We start from the raw sequence: 23,631 nt of genomic DNA on the forward strand, positions 1-23,631 counted from the left end.
AACCCAATTACGCTGCTATTTGTCTCTTTCCCCCTCTGTTCCTCATCCCCTTTAAATTACCGCTTCTATTTAAAAAGAATAGATAATGTTTTCTGCCACTTCAAAGCAATCATCAAGGCTTTCCAAATGATTTATCTTTGCCAAAGGATCATATAACAGCAGTCACATTTAGTACACACTAAAATAATGTCAGAAATAAAACAGGAAAAAGCAGCAGACTTTTAGGAGCTAGAAAAATACATATTTCAGCATCCATCCTATCTTTTCAGCAATAAATCTGCATTCACGAGTGCCCATGCTAGATCCATTATGTAGCAACTTTTTCCCCAGTTTCATTCTTTTATCAATCAGCCCTTCCTAGGCAACTCTGATCTTGCATTGTTTATTACTCAACTTATAGCACTGGATTTGGATTTAAACTCTAGGACAAACCTAACAGCCTTTTAGGTGCTACTGTATCATGAAAACACCTTTGATTTTCCATCAGGAATCTTTTACCCTTTTCCAGACAGAAACCAGCTGTTCAATGATTATGCTTGTCAGTGCTGACTATTCTTAGCAAAGTATAACAGATCTGGGGGGCTCACAAGTAGAATACACTTCAAGTCCTTCTCCTCTTATTCTCCAGTCCTTTACACTCACCAGATGGAAAATCAGTAGAGCGGTAGCTTGGGGTTGGTGACCTAGGAGATAAGCTGTGGGTTGGAGATCCAGGCAAGCTCTCCCCTGATGAAAGTGATCTGTTCAGGCAGGAGAAACTTCTGCTGGTGTGAAGAAGAGGAGACGGTTGCTTGGCCAGCTTTTTAAAGAGAGATCTTCTCCTAGTATGAGAAGAGCACAGCATTAATCAGAAGATACTATTACCTCAGGCAAAACTCTTACAAACTGATGTTGCTTCCTCCTCCTATTACCCCAGAAAGCAAACAACCACAGTGTAGAGGATGATGTTTAGAATATACCCTAATTTGCTAATAGGTGGGATTGATATTGTAACTAAATCAGTACTAAAATTTACTCACGGTATTTCAGAAGAATAGTTAGCTCCTTATGAGTATAGCTCTTAATTTTCTTAATTTAAGAGCCCACCAAAACTGAAGGAATATGTAGAAACTACTAGTTATGTGTATCATCAAACTAAAAATGCCCATAAACTTAGCACTGGGAAGTTTAATTGAATAAGTACAAAAAGATAAACCAAATTAAGATGCAACCTCAGTTATTTACTTTCTTCCTCTTATCTATGAGTGTGCCACATAAAATTTTTAGGGGTTATTTTAATAGATCTAGTTTAGGCAAAACAGGGTTGGAAGGACATGTTACAACCATAGGATCTCACAGAAGAAAGTAAAAGGATGGAGAAGGGAGAGAACTGTATTAACCATACTTTATATTAACTGTTATGTATACACACACGAGTAAACGCAAGACAAACGCGCTACTCACCTTTCTAAACTCTCTTTCTTCTTGGTTTTCTTACTGCGCCTGACCATTCGGCTCCTGCAGCTGTTTCGCCTGGCAGGTCCTGTCTTGATTGAAGTATTTTCAAAAGGGGTTGTCATTACTGAGACTTTGTTACCACTCTGCCAAAACGGAGGAGGAACCTTTAAGTGTGAGTAGTACAGGACAACTTCGCCTTAAATTGAAGCTACGCCACCAATATGAATACTGTTAGTGTACAAAGCCCTATATAGGCACTGCCAGTTTAATTTACATCAAGATAAATGATGACTGAACAATTCTTTAATCTTGTCAAATCTCCTACACTTCCTCCATTCCAGCTTTGGGACAAGAAGAAATTCCAGTAATTGTAGCTATACAGGAGAAGACCAAGACTGCAGTTTTTAAAGATGAAAGTTTCTGCAGAAAGCTTGCCACAAAGATCAGCTGTCACTGCCCAGTGGTCCATTCACGTGCCATTCATGCCTCAGAATACCAACTGTTACAATGATGACGGAGAACTTGACATGATCAATCTCAAATAATTCTTTTATCTTGGGGGGTGGTTGGAATTAGATGATCTTAAGGTCCTTTCCAACCCTAACCATTCTATGATTCAAAAGAGATAACAAATATAATTAAGCTTTTTAGGACCATTTGATTGAACAGATGACTCAATAAAACAAACTGGAAATATCTGTATTATGTTTTAAAAATCCATACATCCTGCCCAACACTGTATTTCAAAACAGTGAACTTCTTTTCAAAGGAATTCCAATAGCCCAAATTAATTCATGATACAGCACATTCAACAATTTCTCATTTTAAGTTTACTTTTTTAAGTAGTGTGAAGGGTTGTTATGTTTCTCTTTTTCTGCATCTCTTTTTCAGGGTCAAAGGGAGAACAGCAATGGGGGACATGACTGGGGGGATCTGTTACAGACCGCCTGATCAGGACTCTGTGCATGAAGCGCTCTACAGACAGACAGGAGCAGCCTCATGCTCGCAGGCCCTTGTCCTCATGGGAGACTTCAACCATCCTGATACCTGCTGGAGGGACGGTACAGCCCAGCACAAGCAATCCAGGAGGTTCCTTGGTTGTGTGGAAGACTTCCTCCTGCAAGTAGTGGACGAGCCGACAAGGAGAGGTGCCATGCTGGACCTCGTGCTCACCAACAGGGAGGGACTGGGTGGAAATGTGACGCTCCAGGGCAGCCTTGGCTGTAGCAATTATGAGATGGTTGAGTTCGAGATTCTCAGGACAGTGAGAAGAGCATGCAGCAAGCTCACTGCCCTGGTATGCAAGAGAGCAGACTCTGGCCTCTTCAGGAACCTGCTTAGTAAGGTTCCATGGGATATAGCCCTAGAGGGCAGGGGGGCCCAAGACTGCTGGTTGATATTCAAGGATCACCTGCTAGAAGCTCAAGAGTGTTGCATCCCGACTAGAAGTAAGTGTGGCAGGAGGGCCAGGAGACCTCCATGGATGAATAAGGAGCTGCTGAGGAAACTGAGAGGGAATAAAGAAGCTTACAGAAGGTGGAAGCGAGGACAGGCGGCCTGGGAAGAATACAGGGATATTGCGGGAAGCCAGGGACCAGATTAGGAAAGCTAAGACCCAGTTAGAATTAAATCTGGCAAGGGATGTGAAAGCTAACAGGAAAGGCTTCTATAGGTATGTAGCAAATAAAAGACAGACTAGGGACAATGTGGGCCCTCTCCAGAAGCTGTCGGGAGAACTGGCTACCCTGGATTTGGAGAAGACTGAGGTTCTTAATGACTTCTTTGCCTCAGTCTTCACTGGCAAATGCTCTGACCAAACCACCCAAGTCTTGGAATGCAGATGCAGGGACTGTGAGAATGAAGACCTTAGGCCCACTGTAGGAGAGGATCAGGTCTGAAACCACCTTAAGAACCTGAATGTGCACAAGTCCATGGGACCCAATGAAATCCATCCGTGGGTCCTGAAGGAGCTGGCGAATGAAGTTGCTAAGCCACCATCTGTCATATTTGAAAAATCATGGCGGTCAGGTGAAGTTCCTGATGACTGGAAGAAGGGTAATATAACCCCCATTTTCAAGAAGGGGAAAATGGAAGACCCAGGGAACTACAGACCAGTCAGTCTCACCTCTGTGCCTGGCAAAATCTTGGAGCAGATCCTCCTGGAAACCATGCTGGGGCGCATGAAAAACAACGAGGTGGTTGGTGACAGCCAACATCGCTTCACTAAGGGGAAATCCTGCCTGACCGATTTAGCGACCTTCTGTGATGGGGCTACAGAACTGATGGACAGGGCAGAGCAGTTGATGTCATCTACCTGGACTTGTGCAAAGCGTTCAACACTGTCCCGCATGACATCCTTGTCTCTAAATTGGAGAGACATCAATTTGATGGATGGACAACTCAGTGGATAAAGAACTGGCTGGATGGCAGCATGCAAAGAGTTGTGGTAAACAGCTCAATGTTCAGTTGGAGACCAGTGTAACAAGTGGTGTCCTTCAGGGATTGGTGTTGGGACTGGTCTTGTTCAACATCTTTGTCGGTGACATGGACAGCGGGATTGATGCACCCTCAGCAAGTTTGCCGATGGCACCAAGCTGTGTGGTTTGGTTGATACGCTGGAGGGAAGGGATGCCATCCAGAGGGACCTTGACACGCTTGTGAGGTGGCCAGTGCCAACCTTGTGAAGTTCAACAATGCAAAGTGCAAGGTCCTGCACCTGGGTCAGGGCAATCCCAGGCACAGCTACAGGTTGGGTGGAGAATGGATTCAGAGCAGTCCTGCGGAGAAGGACTTGGGGATGTTGGTTTTTGAGAAACTGAACATGAGCCGGCTTCAGTGTGCGCTCGCAGCCCAAAAGGCCAACCGTATCCTGGGCTGCATCAAAAGAAGCGTGACCAGCAGGTCGAAGGAGGTGATCCTGCCCCTCTACTCTGCTCTCGTGAGACCTCACTTGGAGCACTGTGTACAGTTCTGGTGTCCTCAACATGAAAAGGACATGGAGCTGTTGGAGCAAGTCCAGAGGAGGCCACGAGGATGATAAGAGGGCTGGAGCACCTCCCGTATGAAAATAGGCTGAGAAAGTTGGGACTGTTCAGCCTGGAGAAGACAAGTCTGTGTGGAGACCTCATAGCAGCCTTCCAGTCTGAAGGGGGCCTACAAGAATGTTGGGGAGGGACTCTTCATTAGGGACTGTAGTGGTAGGACAAGGGGTAATGGGGTCAAACTTAAACAGAGGAAGTTCAGGTTAGACATAAGGAAGAAGTTCTTTACTGTGAGGGTGGTGAGGCACTGCAATGGGTTGCCCAAGGAAGTTGTGAATGCTCCATTCCTGGTGGTGTTTAAGGCCAGGCTGGACAGAGCCTTGGGCGACATGGTTTACTGCGAGGTGTCCCTACCTACGGCAGAGGGGTTGGTACTAGATGGTCTTAAGGTCCTTTCCAACCCTAACTACTCCATGATTCTATGATTCTATGACACAGAAAACAACTGCACACCCAACCGTCTAAAATTACGAATTTTCTCTTACACTCTTATAAAATTGAAAAACTTGGAAGCTTCTCCTGGTTTCAGAGAAGTAAAATAAAAAGACTTAAGGAAAATTGTATTATGCATCTTTTCTCAGCTCTTCTTATTTCCCCATTACTTCACTGCTTTCCAGTCTTCTGTTATAACTGAGTACTCCCCTTCACAGGCAAAGCCCTGCCTGTAACCATAAACTAATAATATAGGAAGTAAATATACAGCTGTCTAAAATAATTCTGAGCTACGTTCATCTACGCTGAAAAGAATTAATAAAACCTGCAATATGATGAGATACAGCAAAAAGCTAAGACACTGCTGTTTATTAAAAAAGTTGGGGGGGTTGTTTGTTTTTAAGGAAAACCTATCATTTTCTAATAGGACAGATCTTGGAAAACTCCACATGAGAAAAATATGATAGATTATTCATAAAAGTCCAACTGGAGGACCAGAACTTCATTAAACAAAGCAGCTCTTGTTGGACATCTCTGGCCACATATGAGACAAAAACCTTTTGGGCCTTAAGATTATGAAAGGCACGTTCCTGTACAGTAGGCAAGAAATATTTCATATTCTTTGTTACCACTTTTCATCATTGATTTCACATTAAAAGGAGAAAATAAGAAGTAGCTTCATCATCAAAAGCCTGAATTACCTAGTGAAAATGGGGGAATTCAAAAAAGTGCCTGAAAATGACAAATTTTTTGAGAAATAGAGACATCTCTTTGTGTCACTGCCTCAAATGTACTTCAGCTATTTCAGCAGCAGTGCCAGTTTGTTGCGTAAAAACTCAAATCATAGCAGGATATATGAAGTCACTGACCTTTCTCCAGATCTGTGCTTGCTATAGTACCTTAGAGCTTGTACTTGAACAACCATAAAACCCAGTAACTAATCTCTGAAGGAAATCAACACAACCCCTCAATCCCTGGTCAAAACAGGAAGCACTTTTGTATCCCAGTTGTCCAAGAGTTACCTTTATCAACAACTCAATGACTTCTGTATGAACAAGACCATGCACTGGCTCTCCATTGATATGAGTTATCAGGTCTCCAGCTTTTAAACCCGCTTGGTAAGCCGCACCTCCTTCTTCCACATTCTGGAAATCAGAGATGGAAAGAATATACACAAAATGGACCCCTGTTTAACCTTCATACTTTCAAAATCAGGCTTTGTTTAATCAACTCCTTCTAAACAAGCTGGCAGTAAAGAAAACTTACGGACATTAAGTTATATAAAGGAAGAAGAAAAATCAGACCAGCCATTTCACCATCAACAACCCTACTCAAACTTTATACTTACATCGGGTGTTTCAAAGCTCACTGAAACACTGCTCGTTGCCACTGGTATTACGGAAGATCTGTATAACAGGCCAGTTTTTATGCATGACAGAGAAGGGGTGATTCACTTCCCATGGCAAAATGTCATAACTGAATTAAGATTTTTAGCATGTGACACTGAGAAATACTGATGTAATTAACACAGTGGTCATATGAAGTACCCTAATCATGGTAAAAATTAACTCCACCATACAGTTAAGGATTGCTTTCATTTGGTTCAAATTCACCAGGCTGCCCATTAGAGGAAACAGTACATCACAAAGGTGATAAAGGACCAAAACAAACTGAATTTGAAATTATTCTGAAAGGGAGGTTAAATAATTTATTGTGATTGAAGAATTCTAAGGCATGCAGCCACCAGTGAAGCTTACAGTGCTTACTGAGCTAACCCCAAGAAACCTATAGTGTCTCAAAAAAAGCCAAGGTTTCACTTTTACTGCAGTGTACCACTTTATTGTCTTCGTTTCGCTAATGGTGATGCTACACCAGTGGCAAGAAAACGAATTTTTAGATTTATTCCATTATCAAATGTACCCCTTCCTCTATATTCAATGTTCTTGATGGATTAATAGGTCTGAGAGGTAAACAACATGAATTAAAAATGAGTAATACACTACTACATCAGTAGCATTGCTACTTCAAAACCTACAATACATACTTAAAACAAAGCACTGTACAAAACTTCAAAGCTTTTGATATTTGTGGTAATCAATTTTTCAAAATTACTTTAAGGTAGTTGAAATATTTTATACACGCACGCAATAATATTTATGTATGTATAAGATATAAACTATATAAAATACACAATGTTATCAACCTCAATTATAAAATAAAAATCCGTATGCATTTACATAAATATGTATTTATTTTACAATTAAAGAGGTTAAAAACCAATTAAAGAATTTCTGTGTTTTCCTTTAGACTGTCTCCCACTTGAAATGAGTTGTGAAGAAAGAATGAAAAATACTCGATTTATTCGAGACAGTCAAGTCTCTTTCCTATGCGTAGTCCTCAAAAGCATTCACAATTCCAAGTGACTTACACATTCCTACACAAAAGAAAGTCAGTGCTTGAGATCTGTCTACTTGTGTCTAGTTGATTTCATTAATCCCTTAATTGACGCAGTTTAATAGACTCCCTGTGTATTTCAACTATTTCGGTTTACCACCTCCTGGCTGCGCAGATCCTGCCCTCAAAATAATGGGGCTGTACCAACCCTTTGGATTTCTAAGCCACAGCACTTTGAACTTAGACATGCCAAACTTTCCAAAAGGGAAAATGCAGAATCATGCGGAAGAGCAGCATCATATATGGTAGCTTGTGTTGTCCCTACAGTCAACACCAGCCTTGCGTACAGGCAGAAATTTCATTCTAAGCAAATTGTTTGACCCAACATCATGATTTACAGAGCAACAGTCAACAAACATACCATAGGTATAAAATTCGAAAGAAAATTCATCATTACAGTTTTCTGTGGCTGAATATAAGCAAAAAAATGTATTATCTTACCCAAACAATATGATGTACAGTGTAGATATCGCTGTCACCCACGTAAACCCTGATCGCTCGGATGGTGAAGCCATACTTTTTTCCTGAACTGTGAATTACAATTGGTTGATGAGGACTTGGAGCAGCAATCGATGAATCACGGCTGGGAGATGAATCTCGGGAGGATGAAGGATCAGATGACAGGGAATGAGGAGACATAGGACTTCCCAAAGGAGAAACACCAAACACATCTGGAAGAAAAAAATCTGCCTATTAAAAGCACATTCAGAGCACACATGAATACAGACACAGAACACGGAATTTGCTTAATTTTGTGACATCTTTATATCAAAATGTCACTGTCTTTGAATAAGCAGTCTCCTTCTCCATCAGTGTTTATCCTACCTGTTTAACCAACAATCAGATCTTAGAACTAAATTTCTTTCCCTGTAGTGTAAAGTGGATTTTAAATGCAAGGGTTACCTTGTTACATGTGTTTCCTTTTCGAAAGGAAACTCATTCATTGCTAACTTTCAAAGAACAATTCAGCCTCTTCCTAACAAATACTCATGAAAAAAAACAGTAAGAGTTTGGTAGCAGATATTATTTGAGGAGTACATCCAAAACCATCCCCCAATCATCCAGCAGTGATAAATAAAGCACTAGTTTGAGTTTGGGGTTGCTTGGTTTGTGTTGGTTTTGTTGTTCTTTTTTTGTTTCAGTTATATATACATACAGATAAAGACTACTGTAATTAAACCACATACTGGTATATAGGACAGTAACTCAATGCTTATAACAAGCCTCCACTTCTACATTCTGCTATACCATGTAAGACCACAAGAATTTCTTGCAACAACAGTACCAGTTACAGCTTCATTTTATTTCACTGTTTTGAAATCACTATGTGCTCATGCTTGTGCAAATGTAAACACAACTGCAGCAGCATAAAACATACCTCTGGTGACTGTAACAGGGTGACAGCTCTGCAAAGGAATGCAGCCCAGAAAGATTCCAGGTTTGGTGTTCCGTGCCAAGCCATGTCATGTGAGGGCAGACACAGTTTGACAGCAGAGGCACTACTCCCTGAATGTGAGTCATCAGAGGCTCCCAGAGATCAGTATCACTGGGTTAATGCTGAAATCCCACAGCCAAGCCCCGAGGGCGGCCGTCACTGTCACCTTCTAGCTCTGAAACATGCCCAGATCCACCCCCTCTGCCTTCTACTGTGTCTGGGACATGCCCTGTGACTCTCAGCTATATGACTCAGGTCAGGAACACTGGCCATCTGTTGCTGTAGTTTATGTCATGGATAAATATGAATAAGGTAGGTTTTTTAGACAGCAGGTACAGCTAATATACAAGATTTTGGTTAATATAGATATGATGACAACATTTGAGGTGTAAGCAAAGCTAAGGCCTGTATTTTATAGAACAATTCTGAGATTAAACTGAAAGAAAGTAACTCAGTAACTGAAAGGAAGTAACTCAGTATGTATCATCTCTGAATTTAGTGATTCTTACTTGACAAGTGTGAAAGAACTACTAGAGTACAAACTGATGAGTAACTCTTGAGTGTTTCTTGGCTGTGTAATTACCCGTGTCTATATCATGTTCCTCTGAGCTAATCTTTCTGGCTTATCACCTTTCCTTATGGGAAAAGAGAGAGACCTACTCAGGCTGAATGTGCTGCTGCAACAAACAGCTATTCTTGGAGCTGCATATAGCGAACTACTTAAAACTGAAGCTACATCCCTATTGTATGATGGGTCAAGGACTGAATCCTGCATCCTGTTGTGCATGCACATGGTTGAACACAAAGTAGTCACCACAAAGCTGTATTTTTGCCTGTTAGAGAAGGTCCTTCAGCTGTAATGTGACCACTGTAACTCACTGACAAGACTGTACCATCTAGTAATGCATGTGAACAAGAGAAACAAAAAAGTGTTTGTTTCATCCTGGCCTCTCCAAAATCTTGCATTTACATCATACACCATCAGATATGCGTAAATCGTAACAATTCAAACAAAAAGATTTATCTCTACCTCCTGGGATCATAAGGGACAAAGCACTTGCAGAAAGGGACTTTGTGACTTTTCCAGAGATCTTCTTTTTCTCCGTGCTTTCTAATCGCTGGCGAGCCACGTGAGATGCAACTTCACTGGGTGGCTTTGAGGAGTTATCTGTACTGTCCATACCCTCACTTCTTCCATTTATCTGATCTAAGTGCTCTGAAAAACTGCCAACTATACAAAGAAGAAAGGATAAACACATTGAGGGAAAACGGGGGGTCAGGGAGGAGAAATGGTACAACTGTGACATAGGATTTTTTCTTTCGAGTTCATAAAACAACATTACAGAAATCTGAGTAATTTTTCTGCACTCAAGAATGAATAAACGTTAACAAAATGAAGTAACAGTTTTTTGTACTCAGTGACTAAAAATGAAGCAAGTCTTATATTTCTATATGCAGCACTCACCAACTTAATCATACATTTATCTTTCACATGAACTCCTCCTGAAGTAAACGAAAGGCTCCAATCCTACATAAGTTGCTATCAGCTTAACAAGTTTTCCAAAATCATTAAAACACTGAGCATAATTTTATTTTTAATTATTATCATTTGCTTTTATTCTTTTGGTGGTTTTCTACCACACAGCAGAAAGATACCTGGCACCACTAAACTCAGCATTATAACTACATTGGTATTAGTCTAGCATAGGTAATGAACTTCAATAATACTGAATGGAGAAAGGACAACAATGTTTCAAACAATGAAAAAAACCATAAAGGCCTCGTGTAACACACACCAAGGGTAGGTCGCCTGCTCGAAGACACAGCATAGAAATTCCTAGTATTAGTTTAAGGTCATATGAATATGAATATGACCATATGAATATCCTGTTGCTAACGGACCACAGAAAAATGAAGTTACTTTTAAGTGTAAGTGATATTTAAGTGACAGAAGTGACAGAAGAGGATCACATGCCTTGAGTTATCACTGTGACTGCTGTGCTAATGCCAACACTGTAACGCACGTAGTGAGCAAGACTTGGAATACAGCAGAGTCCAGGTTTTAGACAAGGGAAGGAGATGGAAATGGTTGTACAGCTGGATGAGCCTGAGAAAATTTATCTTCCCAGAAAGGGAGAGGAGGAAGGGGACGGAAAATCCGAACTACAAGGGAAATCAGGAATACGGGAATAGAAAGGGCTATCTTGAGAAAACTCAGTGAGATATAAAAGAGAAGTAAGCTGAAGACAGGTAAATGTGTAGAGAAGGTAACTGGAACCTATTTATGGACAATCATGAAACTGATATATGCCTTGATCTGCCAAATAGTTATACAAAGCTCTCTTTTGAAAGTATAAGCCAAGCAAGATGGTAGGGCCCTGGATCCTACTGAAATGCATGCAAATACTTGAGCTGGGAGAGGGATGTATAGAGCAAATAAATTAAGTAAACAATGGTTTACAACATTCCCTTCTAGATGACAAAAGTGAGTTCCACAAGTCAAAGACAACCCTACCAATTCTGAAAAGTGTGTATCATTGAGATGTCTTCATTAAAAACACATCATGGTGTAGCACAGTCTTAAAGAACAGTAATACAGGTCCATTGGACCAATTTGAGGGTGCTCAAAAAAAAAAAAGAAACACCAACTTCAGTGAGAAAAGATATAAAAATAACGCTTTAAGTGCTTAAGGAATTTAAGACCCCTTTTCTCCACAGAAGCATCCTGCAAAGGCTCAATGCTCAAGCCACTGTTTTATTCACTTGCCAAGAAGCCCTCCAGGCTCTGTGGGGTAACTCCAAATGTTGGTGTTTCCAAAAAAGTTGAAAATTTCACACACATATTTTCACGAGATTTTACTAACTTGAGCCTCAGCCCAAACCAGACCCTCTTAGGATGGCTCTTTTTTTTTTTAAAGCAGTTCTGAAATACCTTTTAAATCCATGAATGCTACTGCTAAACAATTATTTCTAATGTCACTGTGATTTACCTGACAGCGTGGAGCTGCTGATTGTACTTGCTGGAGTGGTTACTTCAGGTTCGTCTTGCACTACTTCCTCACTCACAAATACAGGCTTTTCCTGTTCCTCCCGGGGTCCTACTAAGCCAGCAGAATTATCCTGTTCTTCGGCAGATATGGCCAATTTCGGAAGCAAACCAGAGCTATGTCGCTGCCTGCTACTCTCAGTGTCAGAGGAGATAGATGTAGATATTTGTTGTCTGCATTAAAAATAAACAAACTCTCATGCAGTTATCGAGATAAGGAGGCCTGTTACCTGGCAAGCAGGACATGGACCGCCTCCAGCACCTCCTTCTACTTACATTTCAGAATATTCTGAACTCCAGCTTAAAGATTCCACAGAAGGCAACGTCACACTTTTCGTTTTGTCTCCTACGTCTTCCTTTTCTTCACCTTGCGTTTGAGCAACTCGATCTATGCTACTAAAAACCTATTACAGACAAAAAAAAAAAAAATCAACAAATAAACAAAAACCCCAACTCATTGCTGATATATTTGATAGTAAAAGACGCAGGAAATCACATTTCAACGATTCCGTGATTCTAAACACTTACACAGTATTTCAGAGTGCAAACTTCAAGCTTCTTGAGCCTTTTAAAATTTCCAAGTTTGTGCTCTTAAAATGCTTTCCTATTTTGCTTTCTTCCTCCTCATGTACAGGGTCGTGAATAATATCTATTCTCATTACAGATTCATAAGCCTTCTCCTCATTTCACTGTGTGAACCAAGAGAGTACAAACAAAATCCATAGCCTTGGGGTCTCTAAGACCCAGGATAATGCACCTCTTGGGTTAATTCACAACCATAAAATGAATCAAGGTAAAAAAGCCCTAACTCTAAGATAGTGTCTACCAGTCAGGTGTGGAAAACTGAAAGATTAACCTGAATTGACTTCGGAGTGAGTTAAAAAATACTTGGCTAAAGGATTTAGAAAAAATAAACTGATCACTGAAGTCTGTTGTTTGCTTAGCTGACAAACAGCACGCAGAAATTGTCAGCTGTATATCTACAGCCTGAGAGGCACAGCTAGAGATGCAATGAGATAATGACATTAACAAACCAACTATTACGGTGCTACAGAGCTTTCAGAAGGACAGAAGTCCACTGAATCACAAAACGAAATTGGAAGGGACCTCTGCAGGTCATATCGCCCAACTCCTCTGTGCACAAACAAGGTCAACCTGGAGCTTGTTACTCTGGCCCATGTCCATATGGCTTCTGAAGACCTCCAAGGATGGAGACTACACAACCTCGCCGGACAACTTATGCCAGTGCTCGATCAGCCTCACAGTTAAGTGTTTCCTTGTCTTCAGACAGGACTTCCTGTGCTTCACTTTGCGCCCACTACTCGTCCAAGTTGTCCCCAAAGAGACTGTGTCATTTACCAATATCTGATTTTGAAACACACAAAGTCAAAATGAGGAGTCTACACCAAACGAGGCTAACTACATCCATGATTCCTGTCTCTGCTCTTCCATGTTATCACAGATACAGTATGCATGTGCTACTGCAAAGCCAGCAGAAAACGCACTAATTCCTTAAAACCTAACCCAGGACAAACTAGATACAAACACAGACTTTCCAAATACCTTTAAACAGTCCCTAAAGTGAGTTAAAGAAACGTTTTTAAATAGAAGGCTTTTGAAAATCACTGCTGGATGCTATGTTAAGACTAGAAGCATGCTTATTAGGTATTCCACTTCCATTATTTTCTGCCAATTTAGCCTTCCGAGCATGTCCACTCTTTCACTCCTGGCATCCCTTATCCAGCAATAATTAGCCCTCATCTCAACTGCTTAAGCATACTACCCTTTAGACAGTCAGCTTGACCTTCAATTCCTAGCATTCAAATCACTCCCTCAAACCCACATCTCTCCATGACCAAATCTCATGCTAAGCACTACTCTGATTTTCTTTTCAGTCTAATGTAATTTAATTAGATACCTAGGACACAACTGGAGCAACACGCAAAATGCATACACGGAAACCAACATAATGAACATGTATTAGCATTTAACAGAACAGTTCCTCTGAAATCTCTCTTTTGTTATTATAAATTTGCTACAGAAAAATAACAACCTATTTATATAACTTTCTATTACCTTCCTAAGGATTCAAGAGATAACTTCCCATAGAATCATCCCATGTTTTGATTTAGTAGTATTCACTTAATTTTTGCTCAGTTTCGGTTAACATTTCTTGAAGAAACAATGCCCTATATATTTCTTCCATATAGTTTCCAAACTTCCTAAAAGCAGTAAAATGTTTACCTAGACAATACATAATAATATTACAGCAATTTTTACTTACTTTTGAAAATCTGTGTGAACATGAGGAAAACTGTCTTATCTCCAAATTAAAATCTTCATCATTAGTATCATCTTCTTCCTCAGTTTCCATATGGTGGTATTTCTCAGAACGAGCTACAGACAATGGAAATAAAGTATGTGAATTTATCAGGAAGAAGGGGTACCAAGCTTAATATTAACTGAAAGAGTAATTTCATTCCCAAGATTATTACTGCTGAAATGTCAAACCACCAGTGAAAGTGCAAGCTGCCACTGGTTCTGATGAAAGACATTTTCAAAGCAGTAACCAAAAGTCAAAGGCAGTGATTACTTAAACAAGGTGCTCTTCACAGCTTTTTAAATACCATCAAACACCTACTGTCAAAATAACTTGTGTCATCTTCAGACTCCAATTGTGGAATAAATTCTGCCTTCTGCCTCAGGAGACTATTCCAGTCAAGGCTCCTGAAGAACTGATGCTGCTTTACCTCATATGCACCACCTGGGGGAGCCAGAGAAAAACACTGAGCAAATGATACCACATCCTCTGGTATGGTAACAAACCCTGGCCAAAAAAATGTAAATTATCATGGAAAGCCTTAGTCCTTCGGCAGTAACATCTACTAGCCATTTCCACTAGAATCTCCCAAACCTACCAGAGCACCTCCCTGTCTCTGTTCTGTTGTAGCCGTTTCTTTAGTAGCAGCTGCATTGCTTTATCATCTTCCCCCTTTCAACATTTGTTTCTCTGGATATACTGATTATCATATGTCAGTGACACTTCAGTCAGAAGCATAAGATGTAGTAGTCATAAAAATGTAAGTATGTGTATTAGATGAGTAAGTACAAGTTGGAAAGTAATGAAAATGACTCTTAATAGGAAATACCCTATAATTTATCTTCTTATAGATTACTCCCTTCTTGTTACAATGCACGTTACAAAATTAAACTAGTTTCAAGTTATGAAGCAACTATAAGAACACAATGAAATACTGGAACTTTTGTCCTGGGGGGCTGGGCAAGTGTGTTATTAACAAGCATTAATTTAATTCTAAAAACTGAACAGGTAACCTGCAGCAGCAAGAATTAATGCCACCTTGATTGTACTGGGTTTATGCGCCACAGTTTTGGTAATGTAGAGCTGCAGGGGAGGCTTCTATAAGATGCCAGATGCTTCCCCCATGTCTGACAGAGCCAATGCCAGCCAGCTCCAGGTGGACTCAGCGCTGGCCAAGGCTGAGCCCATCAGTGACACTGGTAGTGCCTCTGTGATAACACATTCACAAAAGAGTAAAACAACTGCTGCACAACAGCAGTCAGAAAGAGGAGTGAGCATTACGTGAGAGCAGCAACTCTGCAAGACACCCAGGTCAATGAAGGAGGAGGGGAAGAGATGCTCCAGGTGCTGGAGCAGAGATTCCCCACAGCCTTTGGTGCAGCCCATGGTGAGGCAGACTGTGACCCTGCAGCCCATGGAGGTCCATGGAGGAGCAGATATCCACCTGCAGGCCATGGAATTCACCACGCCAGAGCAGGAGGATGCCCAAAGGAGGCTGTGACCCCGTGGGAAGCCTGTGCTGGAGCAGGCTCTTGGCAGGAGCTGTGACCTCAGGCAAGAACCCCCGCTGGAGCAGTTCATGAAGAACTGCAGCCCATGGGAAGGACTCATGTTGGTGAAGTTGGTGGACTGTGTTCTGTGGGAGGGACCCAACACTGGAATGGGGGAAGAGTATGAGGAGGAATGAGCAGCAGAGACATGTAATCAACTGACTACAATCCCCATTCCCTGTGCCTGTGTGCCTCTACCTTCTCTCACAGGGAGAGGGTAGAGAAACTGGGAGTGAAGTTGAGCCCAGGAAGAAGGAAGGGGTGGACGGAAGGGGTTTTTAGGTTTGTTCCTATTTCTCATTATCCTACTCCATTGCTAATTGACAATAAACTAAACTAGTTTCCCCAAGTCACGTCTGTTTTGTGTGTGACATTAACCGCTAAGTGATCTCTCCCTGTCCTTTTATCAATCTACAAATCTTCTCATGTATTTTCATCCCTGTCCAGTGGGGGAAGGGGGAGTGATAGAGCAGTTTGGTGGGCACCTGGTGGCCAGCCAAGATCAACCCACTACACTGATACAGCATGTAAGCTTCGTTATGCCAAGGCTAAATCAGCAGAGAGCCACTGAAAAAGTCTCAAGTCTCCCGGACTGGTCTCCAACTCAGTCTCAAGATTTCTAAGTTGCTTCTTTGCTTTCCTGACTGCAGCAGGGAAAAAGTAAAAAAACCCAAATATTCCTGAAAGAAACCAAAATCACATCTCATTGAAAGTCACTAGCCAAGGAATGAAGATTTCTCTTAAGCATAGTAATGGGATATTACATCAGAACTGTGTAATTCTTGATTGGTATCAGACACCTCAAACCCAAAGAGGTCCCTTTTCTGTAATTTTCCTTCTTCAAAACAAGTGTAGTATCTATCTCTCTTGCTTCAACTTAACTATGCCACTCAGGTCTCCTGAGCAAATACACAATTAGGATTTTCATGGAATGTTATGCAGCTACCTAATACATATTAGATAGACAGCGCTGTTATTTGAAATGCATGGTGGAGCCTGGGATAAACAGTGCTGTTTTCCAGTGCCCCTGTGGGACCCGTCACATTGCAGTCTCTGTTTCTGTAAGTTGTTTCTAACATTAAAAAAAACCGAACAACTTTGTTGTGGCTTCTAAACACCCCTCTTGTGTTTCAAAGAAATGGCTGCCCGATTTCCTTCTTCAGGCTGTCAGCTCTTGAGAGACCACAAACAGTTGAAAGAAATCAGCCACTGAAGAGATGTTCCATGTGGTGGCACTGACCATCACAGTAGTTAAGACGGCCTCATTCTAGCCAATTCACTTTCTCAACCAGCTGTAGCAAGGTAGGCAGAATTTGCAACCTACTTCTGATCCAGCCTCTCACATGGAGGCTCACCATCTTGAATTAACACTGTGTTTACCAGGAAAAAAATCATTCTGGCAATGAAACAACAACGCCTGAAAGGATTATACGTAAAACAAAGGAATAGAATTAGTTGTGGCTCGCTATTTTGCCTTTGGCAGCGGTGCCCTTTGTAGCAGATGAAGCAGGCAGCGAGAAGCTGACTAGGGCGTGATATCTGCTTCACTCTTGTTCAAAACAGGGCAATGGAGAACTCAAAACTTCGCTGGATGCCACTTGTTCCAGACCATCAGTTACAGTGAAGTCTAAGGGCTGTTCACACAGATCCCAGACTCTCAGGGAACAAGAGACATGCAGTTCCCTCAAGTCACGTCGTCATGTCCCTAAGGAAGACCTGTCATGTGGGACCACGTCAATAGTACTTGGGATCTGGGTTTTATACACATGTTCCCCCCAAGTGACAGTGGTAAGGCCAGTTACAAACTGATTTATAAAGCTCCTGTTTATCTTAGTTCTAAAAATACAGAGCACAATCTGAACACTGGACTCAGTTTTGCCAGCAATTTTCCAAGTACTCTCATGCTGATTCAACCTGCCACTCGGTCTCCTTAGCATCCCAATGTATTTCCATTCATGGCATACAGTGTTCACTATAAATAAGACTATACCTTTACCTTCAGGCTCTTTTACATAAGAAGACTTTTTTGATGTGTTTATGTAGTGCTTTCCTCAGTGGAATGGCTGTCAATGACTGGGGATTCCATACACTAACACTTTAAAAATCATGTGCAGTATTCTTCATTAGTGCCTCTCATCCAATTCCCAGATAAAATCTGCTCCATCAACTAACAAACTCTATTACAGTAATGTACAGCGCTTTCATTAGCCTAAGCAGGCTCAATGCTCCTAATACCACACGCTCATTCCATTTGAGAGAAGAACCTCTCAATGGAATGGAATGAGCACAGCACTGAATGACCACAGGGGAATAAGGTGGCAGCTTATGACCTCACTGATATCCATTTACTTCCTTAACATTCACACTTTCAGTTTTGTTCTTTTTCATGCAAGGCAGTAGCGCTTGCTGAATGACAAGAAGACCTTTCAGAACACAACCTCAGACAATCATTTCTGAACAATTAGTTAAGAGTACCCATCATCCACCCTAAAGCCTGAAGGAACTGATTTGCTAGGCTAAGATACTTCTGCAAAAGGAAGCATTAGTTGTGTAGTGATTCCCCTTCTCTACTTCTATGTTTAGTTATTTAATGCTGTATCCATGAAGGAACACTATACAACAGCTAACTGGGTCTTTGAAAAATTTCTGGTTTATGTAGTGAATTAAGGGAAGAGTAATTGCAAATGACCACATACATGTAAACTCCAAATTCAGGACAATCATCATCTGCTATAACAGCATGTTGTCATGCTGCTTGTCCTGACAGATGTTTCCCGAGCAAAACAAATAGGTGAAAAAAAGCTCTCAATGCTGAACATATAAAATATTTGCAGCACACTAACAATTTAAAATAGGGCCTCCTAACCTGTTCCCAGTCTTTCCAATGGATTCTGCCTGAGCAGCAGGGTAATCAGATCCTGGGCATCTGGTGGTGGTGCTTCATCCTTTTCAGGCCAGTTGATTTCATCTAGCAAAACAGAAAGTTGTTTGTTATCACTGAAGTCTGATCCCAACATTCAGCAGAAACTACGAAAGCAAGCTAGCAGTAAAGCTGGGTTAAGGCAACTTTTCAAGTTGCTCTCTCTTGCATACCAATTACTTCTGATTTTCATACTCTCTATACCAACTCCATAAACATATTGTTTATGGGAACGTATGTTCCCATTTTCCTCAGAAGTATCCTTTCACCCCAAACCGTGTTTAACAACAGAATAAAGGAATGCTTGGCTCATGGAAAACTATTGCAAAATACTAGCAAAACTTGTATGCTGTCCGTTCTCCCTGGCCACCCCACCCAAATCATGGTTGAAATTTTAGTTCTGTTCCATGGAAATTGCTGTTAAGATGGACACAGCTGACCTGACCTAGCCGTCACTGCTCACACCTGCAATCTTTCTCTTCTAACGCTAGCGGATTCCCATGACTGAGGGCCAAAGTATCGGACTCTGCTCTGGAGAGATACATGCCAGTGGAGTTTTCTTCCAAGTGCTGCGTACTTCAGAGGAAAACCACCTCACTCTACTGACTCTTCTACCACTAAGGCTTTTGCACTTCATAGCAAGTTGGACCTAAATCATGCAACCAAGATATTAAGCCCAAGATATTAAGATATTAAGTATTCATGTAAGGCTGAAAAAAAAAAATTCTGCCAAACTTTCATTTAAATTAAACAATGGAAAATTGTGCTAGTTTCAATACGAACATGAACTTTATAACAAGATTACACAGCAAGTTTCGTCTGATTTCTATCAGAAGCTGCCTCCAAAAATGTAATATACTGCAGATTTAGACAAAACTCTGCAGAAGTTTTTTAAGAGGTAAAAGGATTTTGGCATCAGAGAAACAGAATGCTCAAGAAATACAGGATTTTGTCATTGTATGATCTAGATTTTACCTTTAAAATTATCGTAATTGGAGAAACAACCACTAGAAGCTACACACAAGTTTAATCGCCGTATTTCAGAGTTTAAGGAAAGGTACTGAAATAAGAGGCATAAAATGTAACCTGTTTCTGAAGCACTATTTTTAACATTTTATTTTAACTAACATTTTAAGCATCTAAGTTTACGTATACTGAGGTCTGGACAGCTTATACAACTTGGGGGCAGGGAAGGCAACCTGCAATGAAGAAAGAGCAAGGTATAATATGAGGGGACAAGATTTTAAAGTAGATTATAGAATTTCACCCACAAAAACTGAATAAAAGTCCAGGCTATGAACTGAGCTCTTTAACACAGCTTTTACAGTTGAATACAAGTTGAATATTTTAGCATAGGAAACTTAACCAACAAAAGAATTCTCCTGTAGATGCTGCAAGAAAGGTTTCAGAAAGTAAGGATATTTAAAATAAGAGAAACTGACAAATCAGTATCAAAACAGGAACTAAGCTGACCAACAGGCTTGGAGAGCCAGTGGGAACAGATCAGGTTTAGAAACATACACTTCTGCAGACAATTTCTGGAAGATAAATGGACACATTCAAACAGATAAGGTTATTTACATAAGTGTCAGCTAGATTATAACACATGATAATTTGTTCTCCAAAATTTAAAATTATTACCACATGCAAAATAAAGTCTAAAGTGCAAATGTTGTCATTAATTTTAGACTATTCCCTCCCCTTCTTCCAGTCAGAGAGCATAAAGATAAAAACACATGTGCATGTGTCTGGAAATGCAATAAAAACATGAGTTATTTCCATGTTTGCCTGCCTACAGCTTCCACTGCAGTTTAAATTTGATTTGGAAAACAAAGCATGAATATGCATCGCAGCCGTGAGGCATTCAGAACAAAGCCAGCATTTGCTGCTTGCGTTAATTAAACAGTTGATTCTCCTTGCCACTCAGGCCTTGGCGTATCACATCAGAAAACAACATGGTTATAAATCCATGAATAGCTTAGATGTTGCATAAAGAGGTCATATACTAGAGGCAACACACAAATCCATTCCATTACAGTTTACAAGCAAGTTTGGCTTTCAACTTCACATATAGAGGAAAGTGAGATGATGACAGAGTGTCTCCTTAAGTACAAAAGCGGATTTGTTGCATTCTCATTTTCTTAGAGAGTATGGAACCAGAGGTATGGTCAGTTTTGTTTCTGTTGGGTTTTTTGGTTGTTGTTTGGGCTGTTTTTTTGACAGCTGTTTTGGTTTGTTGTTTGGTGGTTTTGTCTTAGCTACTGGACATTTTAAGCAGACTATATACAGACTGGGAAATACTCAGTAACAGAGGTGCCATTCTGTCAAACTCTTGGCATGAACAGAGGCCCTCTACATCTATACATCTGGGAAATCTATGGAAACAGCAGGTAGGATAGTAAACAATTCTGTTTAATTATCATTCAGTTTTGCCATAAGCCACATAACAATACTTAGGGTCAGCTTGGAGGTTAAGAACTAAAAGGTTATTGAATTTTAAATGGAAGAAGAACAGCTGCTACAGAAATAACATTACACTACAGCAATCACCAATGAAATCATTTACAATCTGTGAATTGAATTTGTTTCCTTCTCTTTCCCATTATTTATTATTCGGGAGACATTTGTTTTAGGGTTTTATTACATCTTTGTTAATTTCTTCATTGTGCCATGAGGCATGTTCCCATTTATGCAAATTTATTTTAACCATTTATTCTTGGGTATAATTTCTTTGCTAAAGACTGAAATCACTGTGCCATAGTGGCACTATTATCTACTAACACTGCTTTTGTTTTTCAAACAATGCAGCTTAACCAGTGCATTTCTGCACGTCTGTACTTAGCAACAATATATTGTAAGCTCAGCTTTTAAACCAAATTTATTCTTATCGCTTTGACAGCAACCTGCTAATACAATACCATGATACTGGTGGGGCTTTTAAGCAAAACTAGCTTGAAAACCTAGCCTATCAGTAAAGTTGTAGATATCTTTACTATTAACAGAAATTGACATGTTTCACAGCAAGATGAGAAATCTGGGGTTTTTTTACAGTGATCCTCACCACTGATTACTTGTCCGAACAGCTCTTCTGGTGTATCTCCAAAGAACGGCACACACCCAACTAGAAATTCATAAAGGATAATTCCCATAGCCCACCAGTCCACTGGTTTTCCATAACCCTGTCTCAGTATCACTTCAGGAGCTATGTATTCAGGTGTACCACAGACCTAAAATAAACAAAATAAGTGTGTTAGTAAAACAAGTCTAATTGAGCTATGTCACATCACTGACAGTTTTTGAAACATAAAATAATACGGAAACATGGAAAAAAGGAATTCAGGAGGTTTTAGTCTGCTGACTTCTAGTAAGTGCTAACGTTTTTAGAATGACCTAGTGATGTTTACAGGAATCATAATGAACATCTGCGTATCTGTCATGCAAAGGACAGTTCGAATTTAGCACATGGAAATCCATCACGGCAAGTATTTTATTTAACTTAAACATACTCCTATCTTTACACAAAAGTTGTGATGGTTTTATCTTAAGTAACTTTTAGAGTGAACAGATTGTGAGCAATGGTAATGAGGCATGCATAAAGGCAAATGGGCCATAGCACGGATTTTAGCACCCTTGGTTGTACAATGCATAATGAGCTCCACAAGTACTCTGCTGAGACTCCTGAATTCCTTCTAAAAACAGTTTTCCATTTGTTTCTCTCACAGATTCACTTGCACACAATTAGGTGTTCATCTTACTAACAGATCCTAATGTAGAAAGAAAAAGGTTCAGAATAATCTGCAGGGTATCAATAAAAGTAACTAACATACACAACTGGAACACCAATGCAGAAATAACAACAGTTTATACAGTATTGTGGTAGATTCCACTTGCAAAACATCATTTCATTTGAACACTCAATGTGGAAATAAAAAAGGCTGTCTCTTACTTGTTTGTCAAGGAATTCTCTGGCATCCTTCTCAATATGACCCTCATAAAGATTGGTAGTCAAACTCATTAGCCCCACCTTTGACAGGCCGAAGTCTGTAAGCTTTATATGGCCCATGGATGTTACCAATAAACTGTAAATTAGAATGATTTGAAATTACTGTGATACAATTCAACATTATGTGGTGCTGATTAGTACTACTATTATTATTACTATTACTATTATTATTATTAGAGGAAAATGTTTTGATAGCACTGCAAAAATATAAAGACAGCTTGAAAAGTAATTTAACAAGGTACAAAATAAACAGGTTAAAAATCTGAGTCTTACAGATTTTTACTATTGTTACAGATTGTTACTATTATCAAATGTAAACAGACTTTTTCATATGCAATTGCACAACATCTTATAGAACCATACAAGTGTTGAGAGCCGAATGCTGTATGTTTTTAAGAAAAAGAAACAGTCATCATCTGAAAGACCTAGAATAGAATAAATGTTGCTTTTTAAGCGAGGTGAGCATTTTCTGTGGGTCATTAGTTTGAAAAAAACTCTCAGGTATTAAGTTAGTCAGTAACTAATACTACACTGGCCTGAAGTATCATGCTATGAAGGTATTGTCACTCAAGAAGCATGATCCAATTCTTTTTCTTTAAATGTGGAACACAAGGAAGATTAAAAGAGTTGAAACTACCATACTTTTTACTGCAGCTACTTGCTGTAATGTTATTTACTTGTATAGAAGCAACAGTTTTCTCAACATTGGAAAAAACAAACAAACAAACAAACCCATGCAATAGGAAACATTTCCCAATCTGGGCAATCTTGTCTTCATATATGCAAATATCTGCAAGTTGGTGATACTTAGTCTTAAAACAGTGTTTTAAGCATACTTACAAAGATCTTTTCTTTAATGAGCAAAATCAATTTCTCTACATTCAGCCAGAAGAGTAAACTTTTTTTTTTTTTTGCGCTACTCTGTTATCTCTTGCATCTTATAGACAGAAAACTTGAAAGATCTCTTTTGGAAAAAAACCCACATTTTCTGTA

General features: G+C 40.0%; 1 protein-coding gene and 1 long non-coding RNA gene across 12 annotated transcripts in view; one reads left to right on the forward strand and one right to left on the reverse strand.

Annotated features, from left to right (window-relative positions):
* The window catches only part of MAST4 (microtubule associated serine/threonine kinase family member 4), a 296,950-nt gene that overhangs the window by 6,532 nt on the left and 266,787 nt on the right, over nucleotides 1–23,631 (reverse strand). For all 11 annotated transcript variants that reach the window (XM_030512637.1, XM_030512641.1, XM_030512640.1 and 8 more), the window contains 12 exons: nucleotides 22,582–22,714; nucleotides 21,697–21,862; nucleotides 18,582–18,683; nucleotides 14,487–14,609; nucleotides 14,130–14,242; nucleotides 12,122–12,249; nucleotides 11,790–12,019; nucleotides 9,830–10,030; nucleotides 7,806–8,035; nucleotides 5,933–6,055; nucleotides 1,444–1,580; nucleotides 643–821 (listed from right to left, as the gene is read on the reverse strand). In XM_030512637.1, the coding sequence (XP_030368497.1) occupies nucleotides 643–821; nucleotides 1,444–1,580; nucleotides 5,933–6,055; nucleotides 7,806–8,035; nucleotides 9,830–10,030; nucleotides 11,790–12,019; nucleotides 12,122–12,249; nucleotides 14,130–14,242; nucleotides 14,487–14,609; nucleotides 18,582–18,683; nucleotides 21,697–21,862; nucleotides 22,582–22,714 (1,865 nt within the window). The remainder of the gene's footprint in view (nucleotides 1–642; nucleotides 822–1,443; nucleotides 1,581–5,932; nucleotides 6,056–7,805; nucleotides 8,036–9,829; nucleotides 10,031–11,789; nucleotides 12,020–12,121; nucleotides 12,250–14,129; nucleotides 14,243–14,486; nucleotides 14,610–18,581; nucleotides 18,684–21,696; nucleotides 21,863–22,581; nucleotides 22,715–23,631) is intronic.
* On the forward strand, nucleotides 9,963–23,336 carry LOC115619786. The gene is made up of 3 exons (XR_003995126.1): nucleotides 9,963–10,197; nucleotides 15,787–15,789; nucleotides 23,324–23,336. It is a non-coding gene; the product is annotated as an uncharacterized LOC115619786 (long non-coding RNA).

Source organism: Strigops habroptila, chromosome Z (genome assembly GCF_004027225.2).
Source record: "Strigops habroptila isolate Jane chromosome Z, bStrHab1.2.pri, whole genome shotgun sequence".
Classification (NCBI taxonomy): Eukaryota; Metazoa; Chordata; class Aves; order Psittaciformes; family Psittacidae; genus Strigops; species Strigops habroptila.